This window comes from Schistocerca serialis, chromosome 9, assembly GCF_023864345.2.
Source record: "Schistocerca serialis cubense isolate TAMUIC-IGC-003099 chromosome 9, iqSchSeri2.2, whole genome shotgun sequence".
NCBI lineage: Eukaryota > Metazoa > Arthropoda > Insecta > Orthoptera > Acrididae > Schistocerca > Schistocerca serialis.
The window spans coordinates 244,804,833-244,824,968 of record NC_064646.1 but is presented as its reverse complement, the minus strand read 5'-3'; the positions used below and the strand labels follow the sequence as shown (position 1 = coordinate 244,824,968).

Here is a 20,136-nt window from a genome sequence, read left to right as displayed (position 1 = left end):
ATATTGATTATTGTAACAATTGTTGTCCCTAGTTGGTATACAGTTGCCGACTTTCTTGCCCTTTCCTCTAGCACTCTACCAGGTAGTCCTGTCTGCGTTGTCCCCTGCCGAATTTATCTACCTTCTTTAACATGTTAGTTGATATGTATCGGTTTCCATTGTCCACAATGTGCCCTTTATGCATGTAACATTAGTTTGTTCTTTGCAGTAAACTCCTAGAATGTTTCAACATGTATCTTGAATGTTTCTCAAAATTACGAAATTATTGCCACATCATTAGCAAAGGCTAGCTAGACCTTTCAACTATGATTCCATTTCTCATTACCAAATATCATGAACTTCCTCCTCTACTTCTTGATCTCCTTCTGGAATTTGGCAATGGGCAGTAGCAGTTATTCTTATATTATGCCTATCATCATGTCCTGTGAATCTAATTGTACACATTTCATAAATCAACTAACACAGTTACAAAGTTCTTGACACTGTGACAGTGAGTAAATTTAGTAGAAATACATTTTTTTAATAGTGTAAATTTGAGAACTGCAATGGTTAATCCCAACATTATTTCTATTTGTGTACTTACAGGTAATATTACACAAACATATCACATCATCAAGGCACTTTAATGAACCACAGCTTATACTGACCTTGGCGTTGATAGCTGCACCATTCTCAGACAGTGCTTGCACCACATTTTCTACTCCCCACATGTGCAGAGGGGGCTGCTCATTTTGTGCTCCTTCACCACCTCCTCCACCTGGTCCTAGTTGTCTTGAAGCATTGCTATCACATCCACTAAGAAGAATGAACAGTGAATCAGCTTTATGCTTTGTATAAATGTAAAAGATAGTCCAACTATTTCTTAGACTGTATTCTGATCTGCCAGATACTACACAAAAAAAATTCCAAATTAATAGTTCTTGAAACTATGATCTGCAATGGATACAAAATGAACACGAAAGGAGAGGAAACTTTGTTCCAAAAATACATTTAATAAGCCATAGATTACTTTCAAATTTTGGAAATTCAATTACAACATGGTTAGACTGCTACCACTTTGAGCAAAATGGGGAACAGAGAGGGAAAGCAAGCTGCAGATGGGACAGAAAAAGAGTGCTTTCTGGCAAAGTACACAGGAACTAGATGAAGGTGCGATGAGACTGCTAGACGCAGAGTCACGAGGCTGTGTCATAGAGAGGTGTGGAAGGGGGAGGGGAAGGGGGAAGGAGAGGAGCAAGGAAAGGGAAAGATATTGGCAGAAGACAGCACACAGTGAGGGTGAAGGGACATGAATAGAGTGGAGGTGATAGGATAGAAATGGTGGAAACTGATGGGTGGGAACAGGAGGTTACTTTACGTTGAGGCCAGGACAATTTCTGGAGCAGAGAATGTGTTGTAAGGGCAACTTCCATCTGCACAGTTCAGAAAAGCTGGTGGTGGAGGGGAGGATCCAGAATGCAGATACTCTGTGGTCATCTAGTCCCTGCACACCCCACCAGGCAGCACTTTTCTTGCTCCCCACTCATACCCTGCTATCCCTACCCCTCCCATTCCACATTCCAGGTTGGTACTTTAATTCAACGCCATAGTTGCATTCCTATCCAAGTTTCAGGAGATGGCAGTTGCGTGCATGAGGTGTGCTTGCTTTGATGAATGTGTGTGTGTGTGTGTTTACTTTTCTGAAGACTGTTTTGGCCAAAAGCTAAATGTGTAAAGTCTTTTCGTTGTGCCTATCTGCAACTCAGTGTGTCAACTTTACAGTGAGTAGCAATTTATCCTTTTCCTAATATTGTTGATATTCCATTCAGAGTTTCCACTGTTTAATTACAACATGGGACAGTAGTAAAGCAAAAAGTAAACACTAATTTGTGGGATTCCAGGACTTAATGTCACATTTTCCTTCAAAGTAAATGGAACTATGCTCTGCTTCTCTCAAGCTATAAATAAGAGTCTAGCAAATAAAAAATACACAAGTTTTGAATGGCTACTTTCAAATATGTCTACAACAAACTGTTTGAGTGCATACATCTCCACTGTCAATGTAATGTAATGCTATCATTCCTATCAAAACAATATACCCTGCCAGTTCCACCCCTTGGACAATGTGGTGAGTGATAAGAAGTGGCACATTGACAAGAGTCATTTTTTGCTAGAAAAAGAAAGAAACAAATAGCAACGGGTGTTAATAATGGCTTGACACTAGACCAACCCGGTTTCTGTTTTATGCTACAAGACAAAATGAAAAGACTATAATCTGATTTATCATAATTTTTGTTCATGAAAGCAAAATAGTGTAATTTTAATTCAGTTTGATGTGATCTGTCTATAGGGTTGTGGCACTTGGCATGAGAAGGATAACTCCCACAGTAGCTAAAATTACAGCTTTTAGCATCAATCCCATACATAAGTATCAGCAGAAGAGAAGATAATTATAAAAATTATTTACCTTTGCACAAGAAACTCAGATACAGATTCGTTGTCATCATCAATGGAACTGTGATGTAATGTCTGGTAGGAATCTTTTGGTCTTTCAGACAATGAATCAGTGTCTGCTCCATTTCTGTAATAGAGGTTATGAACAGTATTGTCATTAGTTCATAAGCATATAAATAACTGCTCTTTATATAAATGCTCATAGCCAGTTTGAGAGTAATTTCAGTTGCTATGTGATAGAAATGAATGTTCAAAAAATTATCTAGCATGTTAATTTGAACAATTGAGGAATACTGGCTTTTAACATCAGGAATTAGTGACCAACATGAGATGCTCTGAGACTGCACCTACTTCAATCAAAATGGTACAATAGAAGCTGTTCTTTTAAATAAAACTGTAAAACTGTTTTACTTTGCTTACAGTAATGTTTAGTCAATAAGATTAAATGAATCTCACATTCATTTAGCATACAGTCTTATTTAAATACATTTCTAGTTTTCAGTACTGGATTTACATCTATGCCTAACATACAAAGTTTGTTGTCAGCAATCAGTAACTGTTAAAACATACAATTTCAATCTGAGCAATTGAAAATGTTGTGACCAGAGATTTTGTATATAAATTATTACAAAAAATCACTTCATGTGAGGCAAGCTGTATCTTGCTATAGTAAACATTGTCAAATATCAAATAACACTTGCCCGTGAAAGGCAAAGGTCCCGAGTTCGAGTCTCAGTCCGGCACACAGTTTTAAACTGCCAGGAAGTTTCATATCAGCGCACACTCCGCTGCAGAGTGAAAATCTCATTCTGGAAACACTTGCAGTAACTGGTGACTAAAAGATAAATTTCATTGTAAATAATTTAATTAATACAACTCCAACTATGGAAGTGTCAAGTTCTTGTCTTAGGTTAAAATATGAGAGTGGTTTGATAAGTACGGTGAAAAAGCAAAAAGAGATGTTTGTTTTGTTAAGAGCTCAGCTTACTTCTCAACAGTCTCCTTTGAGTGACATACACTTTGTGTTTCAAAGATTTTATTTACTTCCTCTAATAATGGGTGAGATCACCAACAAGTTTAATTTTTTTACATTTATTTTACAATGATTCCTGATCATCAGAACAAAAGGCATGAACGGCAGGTAATATGATTTACCCATGTCTCTATCGTAGACCTCTGCGATGTGAAGTGTCCGGTATGCAGTGACGTCACGGCTGTTAAAACTTTCCAGCCCTGGAACTTTATCAACTTTAGGCCCACATATGAGGGCTACGGTTACCCATCCGTTACCTAGCTGCAGGGTATCACTGTTGCTAATAGTAAAGTTGAGAACTCCACCACAGAACACTAATGGACCATGCAGAATGACTTATGCACCTACATAGTTGGAGGTATTAATAGCAATATTGTCTATTGCTTTATAAACTGTAAGGTGGGTACGCCTTCTTCTTCTCCTATAACATTGTGGCATCTTCTGTGTGAGCGGACCAATGCTGTTGCTCGAGCGGCTGCACGAAGACTGATGCCTTCTTACTAGTTTCATTACTTATAGAAACAAAGCAAAAAAAGATGTTTGTTTCATTAAGAACTCAGCTTACTTCTCAACAGTCTCCTTTGAGTGACATACACTTTGTGTTGCAATCCTCCAGCTTTTCCAACCCATTGGAAAAATTGATTCTGTCAAACTCTGCAAAATACTCATGGACTGCAACTAATAACTTCCTTATTTGATGAAAATTTCTTCACACCAAGCCAAAGTTTCATGTTAGGCAAGAGGAAGAACGCACTTGGTGGTAAGTCTGGTGAGCAGGGAGGATAAGGAACCAATTCAAAGCCCAGTTCATGCACTTTCACCATTTTTATCTCTGGTGTGTGGGATAGTGCATTATCCTGGGGAAAAAGCATTTTTCTGCATGTCAACCTTGGTCTTTTTTCAGCCAACACAAATTTCAAATGATCCAACAATGAAGCATAAGGGAGTCTACTTATGGTTCTGTCTTTTTCCAAGTAATCGATGAGGATTATTCCTCGGGAATCCTAAGAAAACAGTGGCCATCGCCTTACTAGCTGAAAAAATGGCCTTGCCTTCATTGGACCATTTCCACCAGCCTTTGTACATTGTTTTGACTGCCGTTTTGACTCTGGTGTGTTATGATGGATCCAGGTTTCATCAACAATTACAAATTGGTGCAAAAGGTCTTGTGGATTGTGATTAAACATCATCATGCATTATGCTGAAATGCTGTGCCAGATTCTCTTTTGATCAACTGTGTGCAGTCAGAAACAGCTTTTTCATAGCCAATACTCCATGCAGGACATTATGCACTCCCTCTGTTGAGATGCTTAAAGGCTCAGCAATATCTCAAATTTTTATTTGGCAGCCTTGCATTACCATATCATGGATTTTGTCAATGGTTTCCATTGTGGTGGCCTCAATTGGACAGCTAGAGTGTGCTTCACCTTAGGTGCTTGTCTGAGCACATTTACATTCATTATTCCAGAAGTAAACAGTCTTCAATGATGGTGCAGAGTCCACATGAAATTCATCTAATTCTGTTTTGATTTGTGTGACCGTCCAAACCTTCAAATTAAAATGTTTAGTAACAACAAGAAACTGTTTTCTCTACTTTCAATCACAGTCAACGCACTGACCAATTCAGAAAGATGTCAACAAGGGACTGTATGCTATACATTTTTGAAATTATTTATACAATCCTTGGAATAATCAAGCTTACCAACCAAAACAGTGCAACAAAAATGTTCCATTTTTTCATGAAAATTTACCATATTTGTCAAACCACACTCTTAACTAGCTTTTTACATTACAGTATACACTGTAAGCACCAACCTGTAGCCCTAATTTTTGCAACTCATATGTAGCAAAAATTCCTGTATTGTAAAGTGTATCAAGTGATTTTGTTGTTTTAATGCATAATAATCGTGGTTGGTGGTGCATGGCAATCATACAGGAGTGATGTGAATATTGTGGGCTGGAGTTCCATTTATCATTTGTAGAGGAGAACTGAATGAGGAACGCAATGAGGCTGTCCCACAGAATGGTATGCTTTCAAGCTGAATTAGATTAGGGTGATTTTAACCAGACAACTGCAAGAACTGGGTTAGGTAACAAGCAATGAGTGAAAGAGGAAGAGTTCTTCTTCTACATTTCAGTTTCTAGTATCCAGTAAGTTTGACGTGTTAGTCAAGTAGCAAGGGAAGCATCTCATCCAGCTGTAGGTCAAGGTAAGCTGCAGCCGATTTCTAGGCAGAAACTATGTATAGGTTGGTAACAAAAGACATTAGAAAGAAACGACTGTTGTTGCTAGGTAGTAGCCATGAAAGCGTGTATGCCATACGGTACAAGACAAATTAAGAGCAGGGTACTACCAAGTCACGAGAATTGGTACACTAAGTGTTAGTCTTAGCCAGATGATTGAGGACATATGAAATTTGTATAAGGATTTTTACAAAGAGGATCAGGTGATCATACAAGGTGGAGTACGGAACCGACTGGCTAAACACAAAATTACAACTTTAGGGGTGACCTGGATAGAATAGGAGTAGTAACTTTACACACAAGTGTGAGTTTTATTGAGGTTCTACAGTGCTATGACCATCCTTTCATCAACACTTCTGCGAGTCTTGTGAACATGGAGTTGAAAAGGTTGCTGCTGACTGAAATGAAATCTCATGAGTGCAGTGCCTGCTGCTACAATTGTAACATAGGAATATGCTACACATTCCCCACACCTGAATAAGATCCATGTGGTTACTGCTGTCGGAGATATATCTTTTAGGTGACTCAGGGTTCTGTAAAATAAGTTGTAATAACAGAAGACACACACAAAAAGTTTAAGAATGCACTGAAAAGCAAGGTTAGCTTATTTTGGACTGAGTGATATGGTAGAAGAGCTTCTTGTCCATCTGGAAAATTAAGAGCTCTGAAAAGATAACCTCTGTATCTGAACTCAACATACTGCAGAGTTAGAGGAGTTGAATACAGAAGTTTACATTCTAGCATCTTACTTAACAGAACTAATAAGGGAAGAGGAGGCAATATCTGTCACTCACATGCCACGCAGTGGCCAAGCAAAATTACTAACTATAGAAGAAAATCATTAGCTTCATTAGCTTGTTGCACAGGTACTCAGTCACCCAAGATATCTGCAAGAAGAGCTTCTAAGAAAATACAATTTTCTGAACGGAGTTTAAGAAGAATATCCCAACTCACAAAACAATCCAATGGTATGATGAAGCAAAAAGATGGAAGAGCATTCTTAATATCCACAATTTGTTACTGAACAAGATAAATGTTTCTGGAGTTCAGTTTTGGGCTAATATATGCAGCACAGGAGTCACAGGCCCTTATTTTTTCCAAGGGGCTGGGACTTCTGAACGGTATCTTCAAATCTTATGGGAAGTTGTTTTGGACTAATCAATACTCCTGTGCTTTAAACTGTGCAAAAAAAGCCTTTTTGGTAGCAAGGGGATCTGTACCACATTGCAGTTCACAAGTCTGTGCATTTTTGGATGGCAGTTTTTGAGAGCGGATAGGAAAGCAAGGTCCTCCAAGATCACTGGATCTAACACTGCATGATTTTTCAGTGTGGGAAGTATTGAAACACCATGTTTTCACTACAAAACCATTAAATCTATAGCATTTATGGGACCCAATCAAAGAAGAATTTGAAAACATCTGCTAAAAATGGGAAGTTATGTGACAAGACACATAAATCAATGTTTAAACAAGTGTTAAATGTCTAGGTAACAATGGAGGACAGTTTGAGCAATTTCAATTGGCAAATTACTTTCTACAAACCATTAAAGCTACAAAATACTATATTGCAGTTCTGGTTAACTGACTTTTGCTGTATGCTGTACCTATTAGCTTAGTGCATTTTTAGAGGGAGGTTGAAATACACCACTGTTAAACCCCTAAACAAGAAAGGTGAGACACATACTAATAACTGTAGCTCTTTCACCAGTCACATTTTCCAAAATTTGTGAGAACCGCTCTAGAATGGTACCCTCCTGTAATTTACCAGACCAAGAATCCTCAACTTTACCACTGCTCTAATCAGTGATTAGAAAGGAAGTATTTTACAATTTTTCTTTTCTCACAGGCTTAGTGAATACTGTTACGGGGGCCATGAGGAACACTTAACTAATTAGAGCCCTATGTGAGCAACTATGGGGAAAACTGCATTGGCAGCGGTATCCGAAAACTCAGCAAAGTGGCTCTAGAGAAAGTGTGGGTAGTGCACCGAATGGCGAAGCTCAAAAGAGGGGGAGGTTCCATACATAAAATAAATTACAATTTACATCAACAAGTGATATAAAACAGAGACGATGTGTGGGTAAAAAACCAATACTGTTACTCCTGTACAATAAATTACTAATATTTTAATGGTTATTATTCCATGCATTGTGAGAACCAGTGGAGAACTTATAAACAGTAAAAGTTTTTACTCATAGCAAAATTTGTTGTTGAAAATTAGATCAAGGGGCTATCTGGAAAGGCACTCAAAAGTTCCTAAAATATTCCTATGTCTCAGTTTTGTAAGATTTGTAAAATCTGTCTTTTCTAAAATATTAAGGCTGTTACCATTATTCTCCAAATATATGATCTGCATACTCTTGTGTATGTCCATGATCCGATGTCCTGTGTCGCGTAAACGAACACTTAGTGCTGATTGTGAATTCGTGCAGTTGGGATGACCTTTAAACTGAACTGAAAAACTTCTGCCACTTTTCTTGATGTTGACCCCATCCTCAATTTCCTATTTTTATATAAAGTGACAAACACCACTCTGGCTGTAGAAAGTTTGTTAAAATCATGACCAGTTTCATCTCAGCTCAGGCAGGTCCTCAGGTGATCTCAATAGTGATTAGAAAGGAAGTATTTTACAATTTTTTTTTCCCAAAGGCTTAGTGAATACTGTTGTTGTTGTTGTTGTTGTGGTCTTCAGTCCTGAGACTGGTTTGATGCAGCTCTCCATGCTACTCTATCCTGTGCAAGCTTCTTCATCTCCCAGTACCTACTGCAACCTACATCCTTCTGAATCTGCTTAGTGTATTCATCTCTTGGTCTCCCCCTACGATTTTTACCCTCCACACTGCCCTCCAATACTAAATTGGTGATCCCTTGATGCCTCAGAACATGTCCTACCAACCGATCCCTTCTACTGGTCAAGTTGTGCCACAAGCTTCTCTTCTCCCCAATCCTATTCAATACTTCCTCATTAGTTATGTGATCTACCCATCTAATCTTCAGCATTCTTCTGTAACACCACATTTTGAAAGCTTCTATTCTCTTCTTGTCCAAACTATTTACCGTCCATGTTTCACTTCCATACATGGCTACACTCCATACAAATACTTTCAGAAATGACTTCCTGACACTTAAATCTATACTCGAAGTTAACAAATTTCTCTTCTTCAGAAACGCTTTCCTTGCCATTGCCAGTCTACATTTTATATCCTCTCTACTTCGACCATCATCTGTTATCATCAGTGAATACTGTTATTGGGGCCATAAGGAACACTGAACTAGATGGAGCCCTATGTGAGCAGCTATGAGGAAAACTGCATTGACAGTGGTACCCGAAAACTCAGCTAGACGGCTCTAGCAAGATCTGTTGTTGAAAATTAGATCAAGGAGCTATTTGGTGTCACACTGCTAACAAGAGATGCAGTAGACATCCTATAACTTAAACCTATCACAAAGCATACTTTTCTTGTGTCTAGATTTTTGGCTGTACCTTGCAGAAAAAAAATAAAAAATTTAAGGATAATAAAGCTGTACCATACAGATAGAAAAATTAAAGTCTGCAGTAATCAGATCAATATGTTCATAAAGTTAAGCAGTTTACTGAGGTAAATAACAATTAAATATGACACAACTGCAAAATATGTAGCTAGCATTAAGAAGACACTGAAGGTGACAGAAAATTTTTTCCCAATACATTTGAAAAAAAGGTCAATTATTACTATAAATCCTACAGCACCTAGACTAAAGGGCATCATAAAGCTACACAAGGATAATTTTCCAATCAATCCTATAATGAATGCCCAAACTGGGCCTGGATATCTTTTGGATTTGCTACTGTCAGATTATTTACATAATTATTTCAAACACCCATGATTTTTAATATTTCCACAAGAGATAACCTCATTAAAAAAGAAAACTTTCTGACCTTTCCATCCTTGAGGGCACTTCACTGGCCTCTGATGAAGAACATGTATTCCAGCATCCAGACTGACCAGCTGCATCAAATAATAAGTAGGAATCTTATTGAGCATAGCAGAAGACCCCGGGACATCAATGAAGTACTCCATTTCATCAAACTCGTTTTTTACTTCATTTATTTCAAATTCAGTCATCAGATACATACAGAAACAGGATCTTGCAATGGGTTCATCATTATCCCATTGCTTTGCTAACATATGCATGACTATGTTCAAAAATAGTATGATGGAAAATCTTAAATTATTTTCTGAAAAAATAGTGATGTGGGCACAGTACACTGATAACATTACCTTATTAGATACTGGCTCACTTCAGGAACATGATAACTTTCTGGAGGAATTAAACAAAATACAAGACATAATTTAGTTCACTATGGAATGGAGTGAAATAACTTGGTTGAATATGATGTTATAAAAAGCCTACGACTTCTGATGTAGGTATACATAGCATATATAATCACCCAACACAGTATAAGAGGGAGACATTCAGAGCACTTCTGCACAGGCTGCTTAGTGTTCCATTATCTACCGAAGCTTTTGAACACGAGTTTCGGGCAATAAAATTTATAGCCGCCTAGAATAGTTATGACAATGGTTTTGTACATAACATTAACAGAGGCGTAGTATGAAGGCTAAATAGTAATCACAATGTGGCACAACTTTTATCCCATTCAATGACTTCATCTCTCTTATCACAACCTATAACACAGATCCCACAACAAAAAAAGTACCACAGGATTCCTTTCTTTGGAGATATTTCTGATAGAATAGGCACATGCCTGGTTTCAAAAACATAACCCTGGCTTTTTATTTTCTTAACAATAGACAAAAATTTAGGCACATGGAAATCAGGCTTCGTGATAGGTTTAAGTCAATGGGTAACTACTACTTCTTTTCTCAGCAATATGATGCCACATATATTGGCCAATCTGGCAGAAGTTTTTCAGCTCTGTTTAAATAGAACACTAATTACACAAATTCACAACCAGCACCAAGTGGGCATTTGTGTGACACAGGACTTCAGATCACAGATGTACATGACAGTATGCAGATCTTATATTTGGAGAATAAGATTAAGAACCATAATATTTTAGAAGAGAGAGCAATTTTTTGAGCATTACGGATATCACCTGAGCTCATCTTGAATGTCTAGAGAGAACTGAGACATAGGAATATTTTAGGAAATTTTGACTGCCCTTGTTAGAGTTTTCAATGAGAATTTTGTGGCAAGTAAAAACTTTTACTGTTTATAAATTTTCCGTTGGTTCTCACAATGCATGGAATAATATCCATTAAAAATATTAGTAGTCTGCATAATATGGGATTAGTACAACAGAAAACCAGCCAAAGGTGTGAACTTCACTCTCTTGTATTTACTCGATGACTAGTTTCAGACTGGGACTCATTTTCAAATCATCCAGATAGTCAAAATGATATTATCAAAAATACAAGAACCATGTCAAGATAAAGGCTTACATATTATGAAACACAAATGAACAGTTACAGCACATACAGATAAAGTGAAAGTTTTAACTTTGGCTGGTTTTCCATTGTACTGATTAACAGAAGTTGTTGATCTGCAGCAATTATTCTAGCATGCTGGAAGTTAGTTTTCTATCCATGCCTTGTCCATGTTTTATATCAATTGTTGATTTAAATTGTAATTTGTTTTAGGTACAGCACATCCCCCTCTTACACACTTTGCCATTCAGTTCACTATCCACACTTTCTCTTGCATCATCTTGCAGGTTTCTGGATACCACGGCCGATGCAGTTTTCCTCATAGCTGCTTGCACAGGGCTGTAATTCGTTCAGTGTTGCTTATGGCTGAGCCCACATCTACTCCAGCTAATATTATAGAATTTTTTATTGGTGCTTAAATGCAATTTTGTAAACATTGAAGTGCTTATTTTACTCTCTCTGAATCAAATAGTTGTTTTATTTTTGTTTAGTGACACCCTGTTTTACATATTTGACAAATGCTTTTAATTTAATTGATGACAAGAAGAAATTATTTCACTTTTCTTTGCAGAGAAATGCATTCCATATTGTGCTGCCGTTGCCTCCCATACATCTAACTGCTCTTGCACCTCCTTCTCGCAATTTCCCCATAACATCAGGTCATCGGCAAAAAGCACTGCTTTCATTTTATGATCTCCAATTGCATCTGATACTTGCAGTAGGATTTCATCCATAACAATAATAAACAATAAAGGTGAAAGTGCACTTCCCTGTCGCGGCCCATTTTCCAGCTTGAACCATGCAGTACGTTCCCTCCCCACTTTCACACAACTCTCACTTCCCTCATACATTTTTCTGACTTTTTGTGTTATCTCTTCATCTATCCCTTTTGCTTTCAGCACATCCCAGAGCTTGTCCCTATAGATACTGTCATACGCCTTCTCAATATCTAAAAAGGCCATGATTAAGTCCTTCCCGTACTCATAGTGCCTTTCCTGCAGTTGCCTTACCGCAAATATGAGGTCCGTTGTTGATCTTCCCGGTCTGAAACCATACTGCTCCTCTTGCAGTCTACTTTCAATACTGCTTCTTATTCTCTTCTCCAGGATCTTTTCATAGATTTTTCCACAGTGGCATAGCAGGGTAATTCCTCTGTAGTTCTCACATCTCCTTTTATCCCCTTTCTTGAAGATCGGGACTATAATTCCTTTCTTCCAATCCTCAGGAATTCTGTTCTCCTTCCACACCACCCTCAGCACTCTGTATAGCCACTGGGTTCCTACTTCTCCTGCTGCTCGTATCATATCCACTGTTACTTCGTCCCAACCTGGTGCCTTGCCCCCTTTTCATCCTCTTTATGGCTTCTTCCACTTCATTCCAAGTTAGATCATCAATTTCCCCACTATTATAATCGTCTGCTGCCTTTGGCTCTCCATCGCTGTTAGTTACCCGCTTGGCGGCATTCAACAGATCTTCAAAGTACTCCTTCCAAATCTTTTTGAGCTCATGCATTTCCTCCACAACTCTTCCATTATTATCCATGATCCTCAGGCACTCGCTTCTGTCGTTCCTCTTATTTCTTACCATGGTGTAAAGTACTTTTTTGTTCCCTTCACTGTCCTCTTCTAACATTCTTGTCCATTTTTCCATCCACTTCTTCTTCTCCGCCCTTACTATGGTCTGTGCCGCTTTCTTGCTTTCCTTATATTTTACCCTAGCTTCCTCTGTTCGGGTCTGGAACCATTCTCTGAAGGCTTTGTTCTTTCGAAGTACTGCCTCTTTACATATGTGGTTCCACCATGGGGTTTCCTTAATTCTCCTCTTTGTGCTAGTTCTTCCGCACACAGTCTCAGCTGCCTCAACTAGAGCCCTCTTAAAATCTCCCCATTCTTCTTCCACTGCTCTCTGATCTTCCTTTGGCAGCTTCTTCCTGATCAGTGTCTGGTACTGGGTCCTCCGTTCATCCTCTTTCAGCATCCATGTCTTCAACCTTTTCTCCTGTATGTCTGTTGCCCTCCTATCTTTTTTCTCTCTCAGGGTGGCTACCAACAGCCGATGGTCACTGTCTAAGGCCTCAGACGGAATGACCTTAACATATGTGAGGCTGCTCATCATCTGCCTATCCACTAGTACATAGACTACTACTGAAGTTTGGGACCAGTCTCCACTGTACCAAGTTATTTTGTGGCTACTTCTCTTCTTGTACCAGGAATTTGCGATCGCCAGCCCATTCCTCTTGCAGAATTCCAGCAACAATTTTCCTTCTCTATTTCGGTTCCCCCAGCCCTCTGGTCCCATTACCTCCTCGAATCCTTTCCTGTCTGTGCAAACATGTGCATTGAGGTCCCCTATTATAATCTGATTACCTCCATTTAGCTGCTTTTGCATGTCATCTTCAAATTCCTCCTTCTCCTTTTTTGTACACCCCACCTGTGGGGCATATGCTTGGATGATTTCAATGCTTTTTCCTTTCACTCGTACTCTGGCTTTTATCATTCGATCATTGATACCTTCCACCTCCTCCTGCAGACCCTCTCTGACCACTATTGCCACTCCATTTCTTCCCCTCTCATTCCCTATCCAGTACAGTTTACATCCTTTACTTAGTGGTTTTTCACCAACTCCTCTCCACCTAGTCTCAGCAAGTCCCAAGATGTCCAATTTCCTCCTTTCCATCATTTAGAGTCCTTACATTTAAGGTGCCCAGTCGTAAACCATCTCGTAATCCTTTTCCATTGCTTGGTCGGTTTCCTTTAAATCCGTTCCGTGATCCGAGGCATGTTCCCTTTTTGAAAGCAGTTGATTTATCCACTACTGGCTTGCTAGGCCTATCGCAGCTTCACCAGAGCCCCGTTAGCCGTCACGTTTCAGGGTTCCCATAGGGCCTTCCCAGCTACCGTAGCGGTCCTGGGGCACACGAAGTCCCCGCTGTACATCGCCCCTATAGGCAGTCCCCTACTTTGTGCCGTTGTCCATCTCCCACGACTTGGATGAGGGGTTGGACTTATGGGAGACTTGGATATAACTTGTGGAGGGGTAAAACTACAAGTGGTAGAGAACTTCAAGTACCTGGGAAACATGATTGAAAGTAAGGGGGGAAACGCAATGGAAATAAATGAAAGGTGCAGAAAAGCAGGGCAGTTCTTCAAATGCATTAGGGGGCTTATTTGGAGCAAGGAGGTGCCACAGAAATCCAAGGGAATTATATACCGAACCTACTTTGTCCCCATATTGGCATACGGAAGTGAGACATGGGTAATGCATAAAAGCGACAAAAGTAGAATACAAGCTAGTGAAATGAAGTTCCAGAGGAGCAGGTTGAGTGTAACAAGACGAGACAGATTGCGAAATGTGTATGTGAGGGAAAGACTAAAGGAGGAACCAGTGCAGGACAGGATAGAAAAATCAAGACTGCAGTGGTATGGACACATGAAGAGAATGGATGAGGGAAGAATTCCAAAGAGGATGTTTGATCTGCAACTGGAGGGGAAAAGGCCCAGGGGAAGACCAAGAGATAGATGGGTGAAGGGAGTGAAGGAATGTGTAGCGAGAAGAGGAGAGAACTGGACGAAGGTGGAAGAGGGGGAATGGTGGAAAGACAGAACACGATGGAGAGGCTTGTGTTCCCGACAGACCCAGCCAGTGGCTGGAAACTGTCCAAGATGATGATGATGATGATGACAAGAAGGAAGGGGAGATGCTTCAGGAAAAATGTTTAATAATTTTGTAGATACAATTATGTCAGTACCTTATACACATGTCTACTCTATGACTCTTAACAGTATTGACCAAGCCAAGGAAAAAAGAAAAATTGTAAAATACTTCCTTTCTAATCATTGTTTAGATTGCCTGAGGACACACCTAAACTAGTGTGAAACCAGCCATTTTTTAACAGACTTTCTACAGCAAGAGCAGTGTTTGTTGCCTTTATATAAAGATGTGAGCTTTTGGTTGTGGTTTCCTGCAATTCACAATAATATACACAAACTTCTGTTCACATTAAACCTACTAACAAACAGTATTTACATTTCAACAATTGCCATTCTTTCCATATCAAATGTCCCCTCCCCCACAGCCTTGCAGACACACGCGACTGCAGTCTCAGGCAACTGAAACAACAGTATGTCTATTGTTGACGAAGGCCTTAATGGCCGAAAGCTATAATTATGAGAATCTTTTTGTTGTTCCTATCTGTGACTCAGCATTTCTGCTATTTGGTGAGTAGCAACTTTCCTTCTCATAATCTTAATCAGCTACTTTGACAAGGCTACGACTTCATAAAATCATGCCCTGAAATGAGGTCCACTCTGCCTGACAATTTGCCCACCTCACCTAGAATAGCCTTTCATCACCCACCCAAGCTTTGCATTATCCTTTTCAGGTCCTATGCTGCTCCTGCACCTGTTTTCCTACCATGTGGTTCCTACTCCTGTGTCCATCCTCACTGTAAGACTTGTCATATGTACCCACATATCACCACCCATTTATGTTAGTTTCTTCAGTCTCAGCATTTCTTCTCAATAGCTATTCCCCTCTTCACTCCCTTTTAGTTTTCTATATCTTTCATATCCTGATCTGTCTGTTCCCCTCCATCTGTACCACATATAATGCATTTAGCTTTCCATTCTTATTAACTCAAGTGTCCTGTTCTGAAGTGATCTCTGTCTTGTGTCTTATCCTATCTTCCACCTTTAAGCTCTCGTGTTTTTAAATCTTGTCTGGTGCAGTCCCAAAAATCAGTCTTCTTTTCTTCTCATCCTATCGGGTAAAACTTCCCTGACCTGGGGTTCTGGATGGTTTTTCCAAACTCTCATCATTTCCTACACCTCACCAGTCCTTTTCCTTCACCCTTCTTCCTTCCCCATCATCCAGTTGCCAAGAGGAGGAGAAATTGGCTCCAAAAGCTTGCAAATGTCAATATCTTTATATGCTTATTCTCCTTCACTGCTTGGTGAGTAGACAGGACGTACTACAATGTTATTGGATACCCAGCATTAACTGTCCATATATTGACCAACAAAGTGCAACAGGCACGGAACTCCATCCCACAAACTGACATTCGGCACCTGCACAGCACAATGCATACATGTTTACATGCTAGCATTCAGTGTTGTGGTAGTTACACTGATTATTAATGTGCCAGCAACCATTTTTATAATGTGTATGGATTTGGGGTACACAGAGTGTGTACAAAGGTAAATCACAAGGTCTTTGCCCCTATTTTTTATTAGCCAAAGCAAACATACAAGTAATGACAAATATACATTCTATTCTACATAGCTTACACTATTTTTCCACATAGTCCCCACAACAGTTCACATATTTGTCTGATGGCAGCACTAAATTTGAAATGCCCCTGCTGTAGAATTCATCCTGCTGTCTATGGAATCACCATTGGACTGCTGTCTTGGCTTCATTGTTACCTGTGAATTGCTGTCCTGCCAGGAACTCCTTCAGCCATCTGAAAACATGGAAATTACTAGGAGGCGAGGTCTGGAATGTATGTTGAGTGGTCCCATATTTCGCAGTAAAATGCCCAGAGCTTTTCAACAGTTTTGATTGCCACATGCAGTCTTGCACTGTTATGCAGCAGAATCACACTCTCCACATTGAGAATCCCTCAGTGCCTTTGCATGATGACAGCCTTCAGACATGACTTGGGGAACAATAACTGTCGAGATTGATGGTTGCACCTTGTACGAAATCCAACAGGAGCGGTCCACAGCTATCCCAGAAGGCCATTAAAATAACTTAGCAGTAGATGGTGCTAACAGAATTTTTTCATCATGGGTTAACCCGGAAGTTTTTACACCATACTCTGCTGCTTTGATTCCAGCATTTCACTGCCAGTAACAATGTGGTCCAGGAAACCTTCACCCTCCCTGGTGTACTGTTCCAGATGATTTGATGAAGACCTCATTCACTTGCCTTTCGTCATGTCATCAAACTGCTTAGGCACCCACCGACATGAAACCTTCCAGTACCCTAAGGACCTGTTAACGATGTTGTAAGCACTTCCACATGATATGCCAGCTTCCAGGAAATGGCAGTGATGTGCACATGCCAATCTGCTTTCACCATTGCACCCACGTGGCAAATGTCATCAGGCAGCAATGAACGTGGCCTCCCCAGCTGCTCATTGCCATGCAAAACTTCACAGCCTTTGTCAAACTCACATCACTACCACCTCACAGTTCTCAAAGTGAGACAGTTTTCCCCATATGTGGGCTGCATTTTCCTGTACATCTTGATGGCATTCGTCCCTTGCTCCATAGAAAACAAATCACACTGTTGCTCTAATGCAGTGGATGCGTGGAACACAACCACCATATTTAACAACTGGCAACAGCGCCGTGCAATGGGACTACCAGCAGATAATGCCAGCATAACCAAGAAAGGTCCAGCGTTGGGAATGGACATGTTGACTTCTCATTTACAGCTGTAATTTGGCTAAAAAAATTGGGGGCCTAGATTATCTGATTTGCCCTCGTAATTTAGATCAAAGCACTGCTACCTTTAGCAGCAACAATGCCTCACCAGGTTAGTCAACAAATGAAATAAGCTTGGATGAGAGATACTGGTATGTCATTCTATGAACCCTGTGGAGTTCATCAGTCATAGTGGCTTGTGAATGGTGGCACTGCAGTCTCTTGACAGGCCATCACCACATGTTTTCAATGGGTGAGAGAGATGGAGAAGATGCAGATCAAGGCAAGAGTCACACCCTCTGTATATCGTGAGTAGATAAGGATAGCAGGAGCAGTGTGTGCTCTTGTGTTATCTTGTTGCAAAAAAATGTCATGGACATTGCTGGTTTGTGGTTTACGAAGTATGTATGTAGGTGGCACGTAACAATCACTTTTTTCCATTCCTCAACTGCAGTGATGCTTATTGTATTATCATCTCGAGGCGTGAGATAGTTTATTATAACATCTTGCAAAGATTCTAAAGAAGATATTTGAGACACTCGTTACTTGACAAGTTAAAATATTCTTGCTGTCGTCGTTATGTAAGGATATTTTCATTCTTCAAGTGAGACCAGTTTCCGAATTGTATGTCATACTTCAAGATTAACATTTTACCAATCTCCAGCAACTGTAACCACATGTATATCATAATAATCAGCAACCAGCTGCATAAAAGAAATGTTATTTCTTTAATTGGTTTCAGTACTTAGTGCCCCTCTTCAGCAGATTATAACAATCACGTTGTTTGTGAGTGTCAACAAAAATATGCATGCAGCATATTTCTGTGGTCTTTTAGTTCATAGCACCAGTACAAAAATAGTGTAAAAAAGTAGATATTGGCTTATTTTTTATACCACTTTTGTACAGGCACTATGAACCACATGACCATAGCAAAATGCTGCATGCATCTTACTGTTGACACTCACAAATAACATTATGACTATAAGCTCCTGAAGAAGGGCAATAAGCACCTGAAACCAATAAAAGAAATAAAATTTCTTTTATGCAACTGGTTGCTGATTATTTTGATATATAATCCAAGATCTTGATCCTGTCACCCTTTTCATCTTATGCCCATTCCTTTCTGCAGCAGCCTTTTTACGACATTATCCTAGTAATGGTTTGCTCTGGCTATGACATTATGCCTTGTTACACCTTCCCAGCCTTCTTGCGCACTGGAACGTTTTAAGTGCCCTGCCCACTATGCTTCTAAAGGCCGATTCTATTTTGGGTGCTTACATGCCAAGAACCAATTACGAATGACCGTAATGCTCATAATATACACTAGCATCACAGGTGCACCAGGATGCTGATAAAATTTTTCCAGTAAACAAACAGCAGAACATGTAACATGATGCTGATATGTCAGCCGATGGAAGAGATGATGTGCAGAAGGAAACAAGTGTGTGGGTTCATTGGTGCTAGCAGAGTACGAGTAAGACTAAACATCAACTGATACAGTTTTAATGTTTCTCAATCTATTTTTTTAAATTATTAACCATTGTTTAGATTCTTTCATATATTACTGGGAGATGGGAACCTGCTCTTGAAACTTGTGATCTGATCAGACATTTTATGTATCCAAGTCAAATTTTAATATTTTTCTGTGCTTTTACTGATCAAAGGCTTAGAAAATTTAGAGGAAAATATTTGTGAATTACAAAAATATAAAAATGTAAGGAGACTTAGGAAGGATATTTATATAATTCATTCTGAAATGGTTGCAAGCATGTCCTCCCAATACACCATCTACACTATTTTTGAGCGTGGGTAGCTTACCAGCTAAGAAAAGATTTTTAGAACAATCTGTCAAAGTGTTTTTTGGTTACTATTTAAATAAACTAACTATCCACTAAATTCTTAAGGCTGGGAAGTGTACAGAAACATAACTATGTATTACACATACCCAACAAGAACAGAAGTAATGTCATCCTGTCCAGTTGCAGGTGGTGACTGAAATGGACAATTTCTGCTGGTGTCTGGCAAAGACATGTCAACACTACAAAGAGATTCTACTGCATCAGTCAGTTGACTCTGGTTTGCAAACTGAAGAGGAGTTTCATTCTTTTGAGTGCTACACAGAAAAAAACTCACTTAAGTAATTAATACCAATGATTCATTTAACTGGAAGAATAATGAAAAATTGTATAATTTCTTCAAAAACTGCTAAGAAATAATTCGAATTAAATATAATCTTAAAATATTCAATAATAAGAACAACATAAAAGCAATGTCAACCATTTTTGCTGCAATTTCCCTGTCACCGCACCTTGACCTTTGTCTACCCCATCCTCACTACAGGTGGGTCACTCTTGTCCTGGGGTCTGAGTGACCCACCCTTCCTTTTTAGCCTCCCCCAACCAATTCCCCTCTCCTTCTGATGAAGGGACTATTAGTTCTGAAAGGTAGGCAGCTTACTTTTATGTGTGTTAATTGGCAGTACACCTAGAGCATGTTTAACCTTCTGAATGTAAGTGCTGACCAGCAATGTTGTTTGGAGAGGCCCCTGGAAAGAGATCAAATTTTT

At 39.4% G+C, this 20,136-nt stretch overlaps 2 protein-coding genes across 3 annotated transcripts in view; both read right to left on the bottom strand.

Moving 5' to 3' along the window:
* Positions 1 to 20,136, bottom strand: part of LOC126419351 (rabankyrin-5) — a 599,595-nt gene that overhangs the window by 91,305 nt on the left and 488,154 nt on the right. The gene's annotated exons all lie outside the window — the stretch shown is intronic.
* LOC126419352 (rabankyrin-5-like) overlaps positions 1 to 20,136 on the bottom strand; it is a 65,532-nt gene that overhangs the window by 27,595 nt on the left and 17,801 nt on the right. Inside the window, exons 2-4 of the mRNA XM_050086538.1 lie at positions 19,516 to 19,683; positions 2,447 to 2,560; positions 648 to 795 (exon numbers count right to left, since the gene is read on the bottom strand). Of these exons, the coding sequence (XP_049942495.1) occupies positions 648 to 795; positions 2,447 to 2,560; positions 19,516 to 19,683 (430 nt within the window). The remainder of the gene's footprint in view (positions 1 to 647; positions 796 to 2,446; positions 2,561 to 19,515; positions 19,684 to 20,136) is intronic.